Source organism: Ictidomys tridecemlineatus, chromosome 15 (genome assembly GCF_052094955.1).
Source record: "Ictidomys tridecemlineatus isolate mIctTri1 chromosome 15, mIctTri1.hap1, whole genome shotgun sequence".
In the NCBI taxonomy this organism is placed as follows: Eukaryota; Metazoa; Chordata; class Mammalia; order Rodentia; family Sciuridae; genus Ictidomys; species Ictidomys tridecemlineatus.
The window spans coordinates 50,502,899-50,521,153 of record NC_135491.1 but is presented as its reverse complement, the minus strand read 5'-3'; the positions used below and the strand labels follow the sequence as shown (position 1 = coordinate 50,521,153).

Here is an 18,255-nt window from a genome sequence, read left to right as displayed (position 1 = left end):
GGGTTCAAACCCCACTGTCCCCAAACAAACAAACAAAAAAGTATAGACACAATATAATGTCAGAATCATACTACAGAATTAAGCTAACAGTTTGTTTTTTAAAAACTATTTTTTAGTTGTCAAAATATTTTATTTTATTTTATTTATATGCAGTGCTGAGAATCAAACCCAGTGCCTCATAGCCTCACACATGCTAGGCAGGCACTCTACCACTGAGCTACAGCTCCAGCCCATATACATTTTTGTTGTTGTTTTTTGGCACCAGGGATTAAACTCAGCAGCATTTAACCACTGAGCCACATCTCCAGCCCTTTTTAATATTTTATTTGGAGACAAGGTTTTACTGAATTGCTTAGGATCTCACTAAATTGCTGAGGCTGGCTTTGAACTTGAAATCTTTCTGCCTCAACCTCCTGAGACGTGCACCACCACCACACCTGGCACAATTTCTGTGTTTCAAGCTATGTTGCCACCTAAGTAAAGATTTAATGTGAAAACGATTAGTACTGGACCAAAAGATGTCAAAAGCATTTTATTGCTAACAGCATTAATTGACATCTTGAATTACAGTAAGGGTCCTGGGATAGTTTTCAAAATGTGCAGGTCTTAACCTCCACTTCTAGATATGCCTTCAAAATAGAGGCATCTACTACTGGACTCTACTTCAAAGCATAACCTCACACTATCTCTTGACACAGCAATTTGATACCTCAGGACATTGCGATGAGAACTTGGCTAAGGGTCATAAAGATAATCGGCCTTGTTTGAAAATTTGATTAGGTGTCGGGAACATTCAATTAAATGATAAGCCAAAGTTATCTTTGAGCAGGACCATAGCTTTCCTAAAACCAGCAGCCGTACTCGGTACTTGTACCGAGTGCAAAGTAACAAAGTATACTAGAAACAGCTATGTAGTGACTACCCTCTATCTCTCGAAAAGCCAGGGGATTTGTGTGTCCTAACCTTCTTTGGACTTAGTGGAAGGAACAGAAATTTGGGAAGCAGAGGCTTTGATCTTAGCTCAGAACCATGTTCAGGGCTGCAGCCGGATTAATGTGCATTGTTAGACTTCAGTACGAACCAAACTGGGGCTTAACAGATGACCTGTAATGAAGCACTTAAATAAACTTTTATGAACATCTTGTTTTACTTATTTATATTTTAATATTTATTTTTTAGTTCTCGGCGGACACAACATCTTTGTTGGTATGTGGTGCTGAGGATCGAGCGCGCTACCGCTTGAGCCACATCCCCAGCCCCAGAACATCTTGTTTTACATAAACGTTAACAAAGAACATGCCTACGACTTGGTTGAAGGGAGACATCCTACTGAACTCCGATTTTAAGGAGACTAGGGTCTCCAGCAGGCACCGCCCCCGTTAGCTCCTCCCTGCTAAGGCCCCGCTTCCTTGCTATTGGTTCCTTTCCCTGCGCTGCTGGTTGCCGTGGAAACCAAAGCGAAGGCAACCAGGAGAAGCCAAACTTAGTCATCCCTCTGGAATCGCGAAGAGCGCCCGGCCAGCGACGGGACAGCACGCGCTGCTCATGGCTCTGTACGAGCTCTTCTCTCACCCCGCCGAGCGCGGCTACCGCGCGGGGCTCTGCTCCAAAGCCGCGTTGTTCCTGCTGCTGGCCGCCGCCCTCACCTACATCCCGCCGCTGCTAGTGGCCTACCGGAGCCACGGTGAGACTGTCCCGGCCGGTGCGCGGCAACAGCTCGCGGTTCGCTGCTGGCCCCGGCCGCCCCTCCTAATCTCCTCACCGCCCTCTTTAATTCAGGGTTTTGGCTGAAGCGGAGCAGCTACGAGGAGCAGCCGACCGTGCGCTTCCAGCACCAGGTGCTCCTCGTGGCCCTGCTGGGGCCGGAGCACGGCGGGTTCCTGGCCTGGAGCACGTTCCCCGCCTTCAACCGGCTGCAGGGGGATCACCTGCGCGTCCCGCTCGTTTCGGTGTGTGGTTCCCATCTGGTCCTAACCCTCCCGGGACTGGGTGGAGAGGGGCTGGATCGGGACGAACGGCCTCGACCCCGGGCACAGCAGCTTGGCTCTTAAGGACTCTGGCCCCCGGAGGCTGTTCGGGCTCTTTGGCCTGCCGTGTTTAATTTCCTGGAGAGTGGGTCTGTTTTGTCATTCTCTTCTCCCAGACATCCCGGCTCCCGGAAAGCCAGCCTTGCAGGCAGTTCCTGGGTCCAGCCAAAACCCTGTTCCTTGTCACTTTCGAGTTCATGGCCCGATGAGAGGGTGGTTGTGGAAGCCCGTTCCGGACCCTGAGACCGAGAGCTGTTCTGCTAACTCCCTCGTGTCGATGCGTTCGTGCATCCTAACACTCGGCACGGGAAGGCAGGCCTTTTCAGGCCGACTGGACCCGGGGAAGTCCAGGCGCTGATTGGCTAAGCAACTTCCCCAGCGTGCTCCGGCCAAGCCACGCCCGCCTGGACTTTTTCCTTTAGATGCTGCTCCATCCTGCAACCTTAGGGCATGAAGTTGAGTTTACTGTTTACAATTTGGCTTTTGGTTTAGCATTAGCGAATGCTTTCTTTACAGTCCCCCCTCCCTTTTCATTCACTTTCTGAAAACATTTTCCTTTAGAAATGTGAAAAGATCTCTTCCGACATCTCTGAGATGCTTGGCCTTCAAGGCAAACTTGTTCGAGTGAGGGGGAAAAAAATTCACTTTTTTCCATCAGCCTATTTTATTTATTCTTATTTTTTCTGATTACAAAAGTGTATATGTTCATTGTCAAATATTAGAATTTCTCATATACATAATGACAAATTAAAGACAGTCTGGTGCATGTATGAATACTTTTAATAAACCTACCCTTTTTAGGTCTGCAAAGTATTTCATGATATGGAAAAACTAATAAATTTATCCAGTTCCCTGTTGGCCCATATTGATTTGCTCCAACTTTTTAATTGGTAAGGACACTATTTCCATGAACAAGATTTTAACTGAATCTTTTTTAAAAAAATATTTTTAGTTGTAGATGGACACAAAATCTTTATTTATTTTTATGGGTGCTGAGTATCAAACCCAGTGTTTCACACATGCTAGGCAAGTGCTCTACCAATGAACTACAACTCCAGCCCCAAGATTTTGACTAAATCTTATACCTTTTCTTTTTTCTTTTTTTCCTTCCCTGAGATAGGGTCTCTCTATCCTGCCCTGGCTGGTCTTGAACTCCTGGGCTCAAGTGATCCTCCTGCCTCAGCTTGCCCAGTAGCTGGGCCTACAGGTGCACATCCACTGTGACCAGCTTAAATTTAAAATTTTGAAATTGTAAGTTGTGAGGAATTGAAATAGAAGGTGTTTGTTGAAATTGCATAAGTACATCTAAGCAAACAAAGTAATTATGAACTGCAGGGAAATAAAATGTGATGAAGAAAAAGTAATCAGGGTTTTGAATAGGATTTACATAGTCTTAGTTATGTGAACACTGAATATTTGCTAACCAAAACATGGGTTTAACTTGATTGTGGGGAAGTGAAAGGTGTATATGTGCAGACAGGGCTGGTGGAAGGGGAGGGGAGCTAAATCATCTTTCCTTTGGGAGGCCAATAGAGAATTCCTAAAACTGAGAAACTGACAAGGCTAATGCAAATGTTATTTAAAGACCTAGGGATACATTTCTAAAAACACTAATCAGGTAAATGAGATTAAAAAAAAAATTTGCTGTGGAAGCTGTATGTTTTTGTAACATCATTGAATTCTTTGATTCTTTAAATGATCAGGTTTGTTGTTGTTGTTTTTAGTACTGGGATTTAACTCAGGGATGCTTTACCACTGAGTCACATCCCCAGCCCTTTGTATTTTTTATTTTGAGCAAGGGTCTTGCTAAGTTGTCTATCAACTCCCTAAATTGCTGAGGCTGGCTTTGAACTTTCAATCCTCATGCCTCAGCCTCCCAAATCACTGGGATTATAAGCATGCACCACTGTGCCTGGCGTGATGTGGTCTTTTACAGTGAATTTAAAAGAACTGGAGGGCCGAGGATTTATTTCAGTGGTAAAGCAGATGTACTCTGAAGGCCTTGGATTCAATCCCCACCTGGGAGGTGGGCAGGGATTAGAGCAGGAGCAGGAAACACATCTTTCATTTGCTTCTCACTAATGATTACCTGTTGCTCATTTTTATTCTTATTTGAGATTATCCTGTCTCTGAGGAAGAATGACTAGATGGGAGGCCAGCAGGGAAGTAGATTGACTTTTGGGAGTGCGAGGCAGGAGAGGTGGGCACAGGACCGGGGATTGAACCCAGGGGCACTGAGCCACATCCCCACCTATTTTGTATTTTATTTAGAGACAGGGTCTCACTGAGTTGCTTAGCACCTCACTTTTGCTGAGGCTGCCTCAGCCTCCGGAGCCGCTCGCTGGGATTACAGGCATGTGCCACCAAGCCCAGCTGTAGATTGACTTTTCATCATGTACTCAGTATTCATATTTCTTGTGTTCAACTTTTTATGTATCTCCTTTCCAAAAGTGAAAAACTTTATTTTTTGGGGGGGAGGAGTTGTGGTTCAGTGGAAGAGTACCTGCCTAGCATTTTTTTTTTAATTCCAAACAAAATAACTTGCTAGTTATTTTGTTTGGAATTAAAAAAAAAGATAGCATTTTGTGCCTTGAATTGTTGGTAGAATTTTTTTCTTTATATTGGTGTATTTCTCTCTTAGACTTCTAGATACTTGAGTCTAAGAAATAATCGTGAAAACTTACAATAATCATTAAAACAAGGATAAGCGTTAGGTTTCATTCACTCGTTCTTTTTACTTGCTCATTCGTCACAACTGGTTGGCTCCCCAGTTGAACTGCTAGTTAGCTCTTATCTCTATAACCAGAAATTTCTCCCTGGAAGGCACCACCCATGGTCTCCCCCTGCCTCTGTTGCGCAGGTTCCAATTTTAAGTCTAAGAAGCCAAGACCACCTCTTATTTTTATGGTGCCCAGACCATTAATTCTCTTTAATACTGCTTTTGTTTGTTTGCTTGCTTGTTTTCAGTGGTAGGGATTGAACTCGGGACTACTATTGAGCTCAGGACTACTATCCCCAGACTGGATAATTTTACACTGTTAGTAAAACACAAGACTATAACTCCTTTTTCTTAGTTTCTTAGTCTCCCTATCCCCTTCTTTCTGGGATGGGCCGGGGTCTATAATTTATGACATCATTACCTCCAGTCTTTCTTCTACTGGCAAAGTCCCAAGGCAGAGCAGGGCATCATGAGGGAAGAGACTGGGAGTGGTGTGTGCCTGCACATGTGTGGAGTTAAGTTTTTATTTTTTATTTCATTTTAAAATTTTATTTTTGGTGATCAGAAATTGAACCCAGGAGTACCACTGAGCTAAGTCCCCAGCCCTTTGGTGGGGAAGGGGAGGGAACACTAAGTTGCTAAGGTTGGCCTTGAACTTGCAATCTTCCTTCCTAAGCCTCTGGAGTCTCTGAGAATTAATGTGGCATTGCATTCAGCTAAATGTTTTTGTAAAAGGCCGATTTTTATGGCATGTGAATCATGTCTTCAATATTTGTAAATACAAGCAATAGCTTAGTAATACGCTTATAAGCCATAGTAGTAAAAATTATTATTGGTTTACTATGCCTTAGGCAGGTGATAAGCATTTACATAACAAATTTCTTTAATAGTACTTGGCCCATAGTAATCACTTAGTGTTAACTATAACATTTTTTTGTGTGTGTTCTTCATTTGAAAAAAAAAATTTAAATTTGTTCTACTTAGTTGTACATAACAGCAGAATGGATTTCAATTCATCGTACACAAATGAGTGCAACGTTTCAATTTTCTGGTTGTACACGATATAGAGATGCACCATTCGTACAGTTGTACATGTACCTAGGGTAATGATGTTATTCTCATTCCACTATCTTTCCTACCCCTATAACCCCTCCCCACCCTCCCCTTTGCCCAATCCAAAGTTCTTCCATTCTTCCCATGCCCCCCTGCCCCGCCCCCATCATAGGTCAGCATCCACTATCAGAGAAAATATTCAGCCTTTAGTTTTTGGGGATTGGCTTACTTCACTTATTCTCCAACTCCATCCATTTACCTGCAAATGCCATAATTTTATTTTCTTTTAGTGCTGAGTAATATTCCATTATGTCTCTTCATTGTTAAAGAGCTAGTCTCTGTTTATCCCCACAGTAACCCTGTGAGATAGAGGTCGTACCTGCATTTTACAGATGAAGAAATAGACTCAGAGAAGTGATGTCATTTGCTCAAGCTTTCAGGTGACCAGAGTCTGGATGGAAACTTCATATTTCAGATTAAAATCTTATGCTTTTTTTAAATTTTTTTTTTTAGTTGTTGATGGACCTTTTACTTATATATATATGCAGCGCTGAGAATTGAACCCAGTGCCTCACACATGTGAGGCAAGTGCTCTACCACTGAGCCACAACCCCAGCCCATCAAATCTTATACTCTTAATCCTATTACAGCAAAATTATTTTTTTATTTTCCAAGGCTGAACATAAAGCCAGACTGGCTTCAACCTGTCTGGAAAACTGTCTGCCCAAGAAGCCAAGAAATGATGGTTTTTAGGTCAAGGGCTTGACCAAAATGCTGGGAGACAGCTTTGCTGTTGCTAATTTTGGAAGATGCCTCAGAAGTTGCAGACAGAAGTTGCTTGACACTTCTGCTTTAGTCAGATCACCTTGGACAGCATCTCTAAAATCCGTATGTTTTCAATACTCTGAACGTCTAGCTTTTGTTGTTTTTCAAAAGAGAGGGAAATAAACAGAGTGAGCCCTGATGAGCCGGGTGTGGCTCTTGAAGGCCTGTGTGGAGCTGGGGGATGGGGAGCTGAGGTGAGAGGAGGATCCTGGGCTGGAGCCAGAGCTGGGAGAACCACATGCCTAAGCACCGACTTTTCCTCATCTCTGAAATCAGAGTGGGTCTTCCTGTGAGGGCAGCTGACATTAGCTGTTAACCAGAAGGCAGACCTGGCACGGTTCTGGTTGTCTACCCACATGCAAACATCGAAAGTGCCATTTTGGCAAAACTTGCAGAAAGGGAATCAGCAACATGAAAAACAAACAAAAAACACCCTCCTCAAGACACTAGTGAAACATTATTCTAACGCCTAAAGTCGGAGATTGGATAAGGGAAGGCTCAGGAGGCATTTAAAAAATAGGATAATGCTGCATAATTTCAAAGCCTGCTTAAGAGCCCAGACCAATGGATTTTAGTTCTCTTTATGAATTATTTCTTTAAATGCTGTATCACCAGCATGCTTGATGGTACGAAGACAGGATTTCATGGAAAAGTATGGATATGATTGAATAAGTTAAAATGTGATTCAAAAGAATGAGACTATGAAGAAGTTTTAGGAATCTCTGGATCAATTTATTTTGCTTCTATTTCCATGTGAATAAATGTGAAATTTGATATAAATATCTGATATAAATGTGATATCTGATATAAATCTAAAAATTCCTTCAATAAGTATAAAATAAATACTCCAGTGATTAGAAAACATTATGCCCCTATTTAATTGAAAATATTTTCCCTTTTTTCCGGCTATGTAAAGTAATGATGCAGTTTGTAATTGATGGTATTTTAGATTCATCCAAATACAGGAGGTAAGGATTTGATGGATGTGGGAATCATGAAGTAGCAGTCCTACTTTGCTAGAGACCTAAATATCAGTGCCCATCTGTATTTTCAGCATAAAAAGAAAAAAACGGGAACCCAGTAATGACAAGTCTATGGTGAAATGGACCCTGATATAAATTATGAAATCAGCACTTAGTAAAAGAACCCGACTCAGAATGAAAGGTAAAAATGAAGTAGGAACCAAAGAAAATTCCAACAAACTATCAGATTCTGTAGAAACTCTGATGAAAAAAAAAAAAAATGTTGCAAGTCAGGACGTCCTGGGAATAACGGTCACAGCTAGATAGTGTGCCCTGGGTGTGGTCACAGCTAGCCATTTGCCCTGGGTGTGCCCTGTTATGAGGTACCTGTAGCTCCAAGGCCACCTCCTGTGCGCACCCTGCTCCCTGATGCTCTGCTCACTGATGCTCCTGCTGAGATGCTGAAAAACCACATGGTCCTTTGCCTGCTGGCTCCCGTTTAGTCTCTGCCAGTAGGAGCCACGATGTGCCTGGTTCTAGGAGTGGGAACAAGCTGCAACCAGTTGCGACCTACCAGAATGAAGAACCACTGCTGGGGTGACCCAAACCGGGACAAGAAGCAAACAGACGGCTCTCCTCCACCTTACGGGTTCCTCTGGTGGGTCCTTCCTCAATACTCTGGAGGTACCTGCACTAGAATTGATTTCATCAATGGGTCCAGCAGTAGCATAGACAGGTAGCCCCTCTTTTTTTTTTTTTTTAAATATTTATTTATTTATTTTTTAGTTTTTGGCGGACACATCATCTTTGTTTGTATGTGGTGCTGAGGATCGAACCCGGGCCGCACGCATGCCAGGCGAGCGCGCTACCGCTTGAGCCACATCCCCAGCCCCAAGGTAGCCCCTCTTGCAGCCCAGAGAGTGAGAGTCTAGCCGGGTAAGAGGTCATCTGTGGGAGATGCAGCATTCACTCACCCTCCTCTTCTGCTGCCCTCCCCTTTACTCTTGCTGCCCAGCTCCCAGCCACTACCCCTTGCGCCACACTTGGAGCACAGGACCTTCCTTAGCCTGAATCACCCTTCCTCTAGACGTTCCTGTGCCTTGTCATTCCTCTTCATTCAAGTCACCAACAGAAGCAGGTTATCCTGAATATTTTCTGTAAAAATTTGTTAATGTCTACCTTCACCCATCCTCTAATTTTAGCCTGTTTTATTTTTCTTTGGGTACTTAACACTACCCGGTATTGTTAACATGTTTGTTTATTTTTATCTGTTTTCTATCTTTCCTGCTGGGAATCTTGGCTCCATTGGGATGAAAACTTTGTCTATTTTGTTGTAATTTTATTCCCAGCCATCTGAAACAGTGCCTGGTCCGTTGTAGGGCTTCAGAAAGTTCTTGACAACTGAATTTGGTGGCACAGACCTGTAATCCCAACGACTCAGGAGGCTGAGACAGGAAGATTGTAAGTTCAAAGCCAGCCTCACCAATTTAGGGAGGCTTAAGCAACTTAGGGAGACCTTGGCTCAAAATAAATAAAAACTACAAAGGGCTGGGAATGTCGTGCCTTTGGGTTCAATCTCTGTAAAACAGTACTTGACAGATTAATGAGCCAGTTTTAAAAGCAGACCCTAATTATGGTACTCTGCCATGTCTTTGTCCTCTGTGAACTTGGAGTGAAAAAAGTGCACACAAATATCTATGTAACCTTTTTGCAAAAAGGTTTGTCCTAGTCAACAGTTCTCTTTGAATTTTTTTTTTTTTAAGGGGGGTGGATCTGAACATAGTCCTAGTTAGGGATCCAGATTTGATGTCAAAGACCTTATCTCAAATCCAGTCTTTACCACTACTAGCTGTACCTGTGCCCCCAGCTTACATTGTACAAATTTCTCATTTATACAATGGGGATAATACTTGCTCTGCCTGGAGGGCCTGATATCTAGGCTTGACATTTATTAAAAAGACCAAATGAGATGAGTTTCTCTTCCTCCCACACTGTGTTGGCGTCTGGCCACCGCCTTCTCTCAAACTGATTCAAATTGAGAAGACAGCTCCTTGTTTTCATGTCCAGTCCTAAGATCCTGAAGGTGAGGGTTCTTTACAGAAAGTCAGTCCCTCATCATCTTCCCAGACATCAGCTGAAGGAAACGGACAGGAACACAGACAGCCTCTTTCCAGCCCACTCTTAATTACTAAGTCAGAATTGCCTCAGGTACTCGATCATCAGCCCTGGCAGCACAGATCTCCCCGCTGCCCTGGTGAAGCTGATGCGACAGGCCAGACAGTAGAATCCAGTGGAAGAAGGAGGGTAGGTTTGTCCATCATAAGGTCAAGGACATGGACATTATTGTCTGGAAAGAAAGAAACAATTGAAAGTTTCTGAAAATTGACATCTTTATCTCAAACAGTCTTACTAGCCTGAAAGACATTTAAAAAAAAAAAAAAAAAGTCTTCCTCACAAAATGGTAATAGTGGGGAGCAAAGTGAACCAAAAGAGGGAGGAGCAGGTGGCAATGTTGACATTCCCTGGTAGCATCTGGGAACGTGGTGGGAAGGGGACCAGTTACAACACCAAGATCCAGAGTCGTGCTGAGGACCAGAGTCAGTAGTGATTACATTTCAGTGATCGTCCTCTTCTGCTGGTTACTGTAGGGTCACTATGGGGCAAGCCTGCATGGCAAGACTGGGTATTGATATTTTAATCCATTGAATATTGCCTACATATGGGTTACGAGCTGTGATTTCTCTCTTGCCCTCAGATTTTTATCTATTTTCTTTAGTTTCATGTCCATAATAGAAAACATTTGTGGTTTTAGGGCCTGGCTGATTTCACTTAGCTTCCTTTTATCATTTTATTGATTGGTACTAAAAGATACACAAGGCTTAAAAGTCCTGAGATGGATGGGCCTTCACCAGGACCCCGAAGCAAAGACAATTGTGGTTGGAGATTGTATATTCAGGGCTTGGTGATTTTCTGTTGAATTTTTTGGAGGAACATAGTAATTAGAATGAGGGTGCTGGGTTTCTTTCTTTGTTTCTATTTTTAAAATCTGGCTTAGGACTGGGAGTACAGCTCAGTGGGAGAAGGGGTACACATGAGACTGTGGGTTCTACCCCCAGCACTTTAGAAAAAAAAGGGAGGGAGGACTTCTAAAGCTATAGCAAACAATTCTGATGAGCTGTTTAAATTTTCTATACAAATTCAGACTTATTTATTTTAAAAAAGAAAAGAAGCCAGGCACATGCCTATAATCCCAGCAACTCTGAGGCTGAGGCAGGAGGACCGAAAATTTGAGGCCAGCCTCAGCAACTTAGTGAGACCCTAAGCAATTTAGCAAGACCCTGTCCCAAAATATAAAAAAAAAAAAAAAATAAGAAGGGGCTGGAGATGTGGCTCAGTGGTAAAGTGCCCCAGGATTCAATCCCTGTTACCAGAAAGAAAAAGAAAAGAGAAAAATACCAAGAATACCAAATATACCGAAAAATACCAATAAGCAAGATAAAATTAGATAACTGAAAAGAGATGATGCTATCCAGATGTTTATTGTTATTCCATTCAGCCTGTGAACGGCTGGAAAGGCACAGATATGAATGTCAAGGGCTGTATACATTGTGTCTTTCCCAGTAAGGATCCATTCACACCTATTCTTCTCTCTCTCCTTGAGGGAGGTAATTACCTGCGTACAGCAGAACAGCGGGTCATCGTGTAGGTACAGAAGTGATGTGGATTCTTCAGAGACTTGTTAAGGACCAGGGCCACTGACCCTCTTTGGGTTTCCTAGTCTAGAGAAGAAGACAGGAACCAGGATGGGAAAATGGACATGTTACATCTTAAGCTGGAGCTTCCTCTGCAGCCCACAGAGCACGTGCTTGGTGTGCAGCTCATCTTGACCTTCTCCTACCAATTGCACGTGAGTTGGTCCTTAAGGAGGCCTATCCTCTCCTTTTTGTCTTTTAAAAGAATGGAATCCTCCTGCTTTCCAGAAGCATTATAGGAAATTTGACTTAAGCAAATTGAATGTTTTTCACTGGGGTCATATGAATATACCTTAATTATTAATAGCTCAGAGGGTTCTGGGAACAGGGCCTCTCATGTGGCTAACCCAGATACATGAAGACCCTCAGCTTAAGCCATAGACAGTGACTGTCAACCCTTCAGATACAATGGCAATTAATATTATCTCTCCTTCTTATGATTTCAGAGGATGTCAACCTTTGTGATGCAGAGCATGGCATTTCTCCAGTCTTCCTTTGCTGTTCCTGGTTCCCAGCTGTATGTCAATGGAGACCTAAGGTTGCAGCAGAAGCAGCCGCTAGGCTACAGTGGCCTAGATGTCCGATATAATGTAAGAATGCTTCTTGTCGCCCACCTTCTTTGTTCCTGTATGTTTATCACATTCTTTGAAGAGAAATGAAAGTTGGAAATAGCATTTTCCTGTGGGTGGTACAGATGAGGATTTCTGAGGAATTCTTGCCATAAATTCTTACAGAATATGGAGGTTTACCTTGATTTATACCCAGGAAGAGAGAGGGGGAAAATGACTATCTTTACTGAAGAACTAAATTGCTTATTGCTTTCAGGTACACATACACAGTGTATTCCATATGATCGTGTAAGCTTTTCATGTAAAACATATAAAAATAATACTAGCCACCATTTTTTGAATATGTAATATCTGTCAGGCCTGAGTTAAGTTTATAGTCAGGTGTGGTGGCGTGCACCTTTACTTCCAGCACTCAAGAAGCTGAGGCAAGGGGATCATTTGAGCCCAGGAATTGGAGCTCGCCTGGGCAACAATGTCTCAAAAGAAAAGGAAAGAGAAAAAGGTTACATACAACATCTTATTTAATGTTTTTTTTTTTGGGGGGGGGGCAGTGGGGTTGGTACCAGGGAATGGACCCAAGGGCACTTAACCACTGAGCTGCATTCCCAGCCTTTTTTATTTTTTGGTTTGAGACAGGGACTAGTTAAGTTGCGTAGAGCCTCACCAAGTTGCTGAGTCTGGCCTCTAACTTGCAATCCTCCTACCTTAGTCTCCTGATCCACTGGGTTACAGGCGTGCTCCATCATGCCCGGCTTTATTTAATCTATTTAATCATCACAGCAATCTCCTGAGATTGGTTGCTTATACTCGTCATTTCCCAGCTTTCCAGCCACTTGTCCTGTCACTGCCTCCTTGCTCTGTTCTAGCCCTGCTGGCCTTTGCTATTCTTTGAATCTAAGAAGCAGCTTCTACCTCAGGGCTTTTGCACTTGCCATTCCCTCTGCTAGTTATGCAGAGAACCTACTGGACCAATCCACACAGATCCCTGAGCACAGTCTCTCCGTGGACCTCCTTCCTCCAGCATTCTTCAGGCAGAATGACTTTTCCTACTGCCGTCTAACATCCTAAAGATATGTTTCTGGTGTGTTTGTTTTCTGCCTCAGTGTTAAAAGTGCTGCTACCTTGTATACCTTCACCCCAGCGCTTAAACAGTGCCTGGCACCTTGTCAGTTCAGAGGTATTTAATGAATGAATGAACTCTTATTTTGCACATGAGGAAACTGGGGGCTTATAGGCATTAATTAATTTCCCCCAATTCTCATAGCTTCCAAGTAACAGAGCCAGAAGCTAAGTCCATATCTCATGCCTCATGATAATCATTGATTCCTAATCTTTATCACAGGGGAACCATGTAAATTGAGTTCAGCTGTTTTTGAATGAAAGAGGGATGTTATCAGTGATTACAGCTATATACCACAACTGTTCCCAATGAACTGGGATTTATGGTGGCTTTAGCTATATCAACCTAAGTTACAAAGGGAGAGGACTATGCTCTGTAAACATACTATGGAACTTAGAAGATCAGATTACATCAACAACTGTGATAATAGAGGGCGGGAAGTCATTTCCTACTATAAAGGATTATATGCTTACCTTTGCATTTTCTATTTCCACCTCTACATTTAAGAATTTTTTTTTTTAAAGTTAAGAGAGTAATCAGAGAGGAGAAAAAAAAAGACAAAGGTGTTGAATATGTGGTTTGTCCATTTGTTTTGTTTTTTGGTACTGGGTATTGAACCCAGAGGCACTTTACCACTTTTTATTTTTTGAGACATGATCTTACTAAGTTGCTTAGGGCATTGCTAAATTTCTGATATGGTTTATTTTTAAAAATTAAAGGAATTGCTGAGTGAAGTGGCATATGCAATTATCCCAGAGGCTCAGGAGGCTGAAGCAGGAGGATCACGAGTTCAAAGCCAGCCTCAGAAATTTAGGCCCTAAGCAATTTAGCAAGACCCTGTCTCTAATTGAAATTTTAAAAAGGGCTGGGGATGTGGCTCAATGGTAACGTGCCCTAGTATGGAGAGGAGAAGGGAGGGGAGGGGAGGGGAGGAGAAAAAGAGAGGAAAGAAATTGAAGGAATTGCCCAGCATGGTGGTACGCACCTGTAATTCCACATTCCAGCAGCTAGGAAGACTGAGGCAGGAGGATCGAAATTTCAAGTCCAGCATCAGCAATTTAGCAAGATCCTGTCTCAAAAACAAAACGATAAAAAAGATCTGGGGATATGGCTCAGTGGTAAAGACCCCTCTGGGTTAAATCCCTGGTACCCTCCCCCCCCAAAAAAAAACAATTTAATGAAATTATTTCTCCCATTGAAATAGAGGAATGTTGTATAAATAGCTTTAAAACCTGTGAAAGGTGGACATTGGCACCATTTCCAATCCCACAAAAGGAATTACTGGAAAAGTAAATGGACTTAAATTATTGCAAGAGAGCTTATTCCTCCTTGAAGAAAATATTATTGATACTGGCATAGGTCACCAAGAACAAGAAGGCGGTCTCTGGGGTAGGGAGGGTAGAGGGAAGAGAGCGAGGTCTCAAGTGCTCACTCCAGGTCCTCCTGCTGTGTCCCAGGTGTCTGTGATCAATGGGACCAGCCCTTTTGCCTACGACTATGATCTAACCCACATTGTTGCTGCCTACCAGGAAAGGAATGGTAAGTCTGGGGTGTGGGCCATTCAGCTACCCCTCACCACTTTCAGAGCTTGGCCTCTTCCCACCTCAATGCCCCTCCTGTGGTCCAACAAGTTAGTGACCACTGGCTTGATGGGTTTCCTTATTTTAATGTGTATGTAAGTCTAATTGAGATGTTCCCCTTGCCACACCAATAAAAGAAACCAAAGACAATTTGATATCCATACTTTTCAGATAGAAGTAGAGGACAGGAACGAGTCACCCCACCTCCCATGAGCAGCCCCCTGCAGGAGCAGAGCCTTGTCGTGCTGGTGGGAGGCAGAACATGTGCAGTCCTTACAGGGTTGAGGTCCTGGTGCTCCATCAGCATGCTGGGCGGGACTGCTCGGTGGCCTAGGGTTTTCTCTAAAGGCATCAAAAGGGTTGTTGGTCAACCAGCCAGCATGGACCCCACACCCAGCCATCTCCAATATTTATTCCTAACTTCTTACAATAGTACCATTATTCTAGTGATAGAAGAACTTTTTTAAAAAATTAAAAACCATTGACCTGCAAGTCAACTTTTTCTTCTTTTTCATATAGCCATTATAGTGTGGAAACACTTTGGGATTCAAATTCTTCATATTTACTTAACTATGTAGTATAAATATATTGCCACACCGATACAAAGTTCTACTTGACCTTATTTTTACTAGCAATATAGTATTCCTGCAGCAACGTAGTATTCTATGCAGCAATAGTAGGACTCTGCCTCCAGGTTTTTAACAAGTACTTGAATAATACCTGAATAACTTTGCACAGGCAAGTTTCTTTCTTCTGTTATTTCTGAATTTTGAAGTGAAAAATATCTCTTGAGTTCAATCTCCAGTACAAAATACATGTGTGTGTGCATATATGTGTGTGTATATATATATATATGTATCCCAGTAATCAAAGAATATTTATAGCCTCCCCATACATATTTTTTTCTTTTTTGCCAAAGGGCCATCCTAGATTAATGATTGGTGATTGTGTTGCAGTTACCACCGTCCTGAATGACGCCAACCCCATCTGGCTGGTGGGCAGGGCCGCGGAAGCTCCATTTGTGATTAATGCTGTCATCCGATACCCTGTGGAAGTCATTTCATATCCTTTTTATTAGAGAGCCAGCGGGGGCTCAGTGTCCACAAAGGAAGGAAGGACTCCTCAGGTTGCCCAAGTAGGAACAGATGTGGGACACCTTACATTGAGGGTTGCTGCCGCGCTGTAGCCCCACTCAAGTAACTGTGCCGTGTCTGCTACTGCTCATACAGAAAAAAAAAGCTCATTTCCTGTTCGTATTTCTTTCTGAGCAATTCTCCTAGGTCAGGATCATCCATATTCATGTCTTAATAATTTTTTATCATTCCTTTTATCTTAAGGGCACTGGAAACATTTTTGTCATTTCCTGTCTGACCTGCACTCTAGTGCAACTTTTATTTTCGTGTCATCTGCAATTCCTTAACTCTCTGTACTTACCAGCCAGGATTCTGGGAGATGGTGAAGTTTGCCTGGGTCCAGTATGTCAGCATCTTGCTCATCTTCCTCTGGGTGTTCAAGAGAATCAAAATATTTGTGTTTCAGAATCAAGTGGTGACTACAATCCCTGTAACGGCAATGCCCCCGGGAGAAGTCTATAAGGAGCACTTATCCTAAGAAAACCTTTCTGAAGACTCCGCAGGACCGAGGCTACCTCACTGTTGTCTTCTGAGAACTACCGTGTTACCACATTTCTGAAAACAGTGCGGTGGACACGTGAAGGCTTACACAGAGTTTTTCCCCTCAGAGACAGAAGACGGTTCTTTCCAATCTTGCTCTACACAAATCCCATATTTTCTTAAGCACCAACAAAATTGTCAGGGACTAGTTTGTGGGAAGGTCAGCAGGTTCCCCGAGGCTATCATTCATTTTTGTTTTTGTTTTTAGCCTTACCCATAGGAGAAAATCACAGTTCTGACATCTTGGAAAGAGTCCCATCTCTGGTGGAGGAAAGACTTTTCCTCTTTTGAACTGAGAAGCCCTGTGCTTTCCTCCCCCTATTGTAAGCCACTCTTTACTCCGTTCAGGGCTTTCATGATAAATATGCTAATCCCTAGCACTTGCTACTCCTGGGTATCTACAGTTCCCATTCAGAGCTTTGATTTCTAGAACATAGGCCTTTAACTGGAGAACGGCAAGGGGAGGGCCCAGCACAAGAGCAGCGAAAGCCTGTGCGGAGGGTGGGCGACTTAAGGACACTGGGACCGTCCACCTGCCTCAGCCTAACAGACGCCAGCTCAGCTGAACCACCCTCTCTCCCTGCGCTACAGAAGCTGGCTCTGTGCCCTGCCTCTTGCCCTCTGTCTGTGCCCCTGGAATGGCAGGCTGAAGTCAGAAGTGCTATTTCATTCAGTCCCCCCAGCAGCAGTGGGGGGACGCAAGGGTTGTAACAACAGGTCCTTTCTCTCTGGCCCTCACCCAACAGCCTGGACCCTTGCCACTCCTTCTCCTTGACAGCCCTCCCTCTTCCTGAAAGGACGTGGGTGACAGAGGAGTTGTTGTTGGTGTTGGCTCCCACTGCCTGACAACCGCAGGGTTTATTTGGAGGGCTAGCAGGAAGCCCAGCTACTCACATTCCCCTTGACTGAGGAACGGGGTGCCCAGCAGAGGGGTGCTTTGGGGAGGACAGGAGGAGAAGCAAGGGAAGGAATAGGATGCTAGCTCAGGGAGTCCTGTCCAGGCTGGCCAGCAGCTGCGTAATAGGCTATCAGCTCTTCCAGGCAGGGAGAGTGGGCTTCTGCTGTACATGGAAGACGCCATTCAGCCCCAGTCTCATCCTGAGCAAGGATGCAATCTGGTCCGAGGTCTTCTGCTTTATGATCCTCACCATGTCATAGCACTGGAAGGACAGTCCCCTGTGACCCATGCTTCATGTCCACTAACAAACTCCCCTCTGTGTGTACCTCAACTTACTTTGGAGATTCAGTTCTTATTTCCAAAGCATCTTTTCTTTCAGGCTGACCAAAATGAGATTGTTGGAAACAGCTATATTGAAGTATTCGGGCAGGAAAATTCCCAAACACTAGTTTCTCTGACTTCTTTTAAAATATTTAGAGCTATTTACATGCCTACATATTTTTCCCTTGAGATATAAATGAAAAATGATTTCTGGTTTAAATCTCAAAAAGGTAATGCCATATGGAAAGATGGCTGAAGATAAGCATTGCATTTTATTAAATTATTATAATGTGAGATTTATATGGAGAATTAATGATGTTTTATAACTTTCTAATTAAAATATTCAAAATGGAAGGTTGTGGCTTTATAGAGGGAACGGGTTTGGAGGGGGAAGAATAGGGAGTGCAGAAGTTGCGCACTCTTCTCTGTTACTCACCGGCAGGCTTCCTCTGCCAAGGCTCTGCCCAGAAACCTTGGAGCTTTTGTTGGTTCTCTGGCAAAAGTCTTCTGGTCCAACCCCAAGTAAATGTGAGTTTTTGGTGGAATCCACATGGCCTGTGGAAAACACAGCATGGAAAATTACAACTGTGTCTGGTGAATATCAAATTATTTTCAGATCATATGATGGTAGCTTCTGAACCTGAACCACACTGCAGAGTTGCAAGAGGAAGAAAAGGTGAGAAATAGGATTTTCATCAACTGAGCTACAACCCAGAGCTAAATCAGGGTTCGAGATTGTTACTCAGTATTTGGGGT

At 43.3% G+C, this 18,255-nt stretch overlaps 1 protein-coding gene across 1 annotated transcript; it reads left to right on the top strand.

The window, feature by feature from the left end:
* The first annotated feature begins 1,460 nt into the window (after positions 1-1,460).
* Tmem231 (transmembrane protein 231) lies at positions 1,461-17,853 on the top strand. Its single transcript, XM_005318438.5, has 7 exons — positions 1,461-1,684; positions 1,780-1,949; positions 11,365-11,493; positions 11,785-11,928; positions 14,485-14,566; positions 15,564-15,669; positions 16,038-17,853. Exons 1-7 carry the CDS (start codon positions 1,546-1,548, stop codon positions 16,216-16,218), a joined length of 951 nt encoding a protein of 316 aa, XP_005318495.1. The 5' UTR covers positions 1,461-1,545; the 3' UTR covers positions 16,219-17,853.
* Positions 17,854-18,255: the final 402 nt, after the last annotated feature.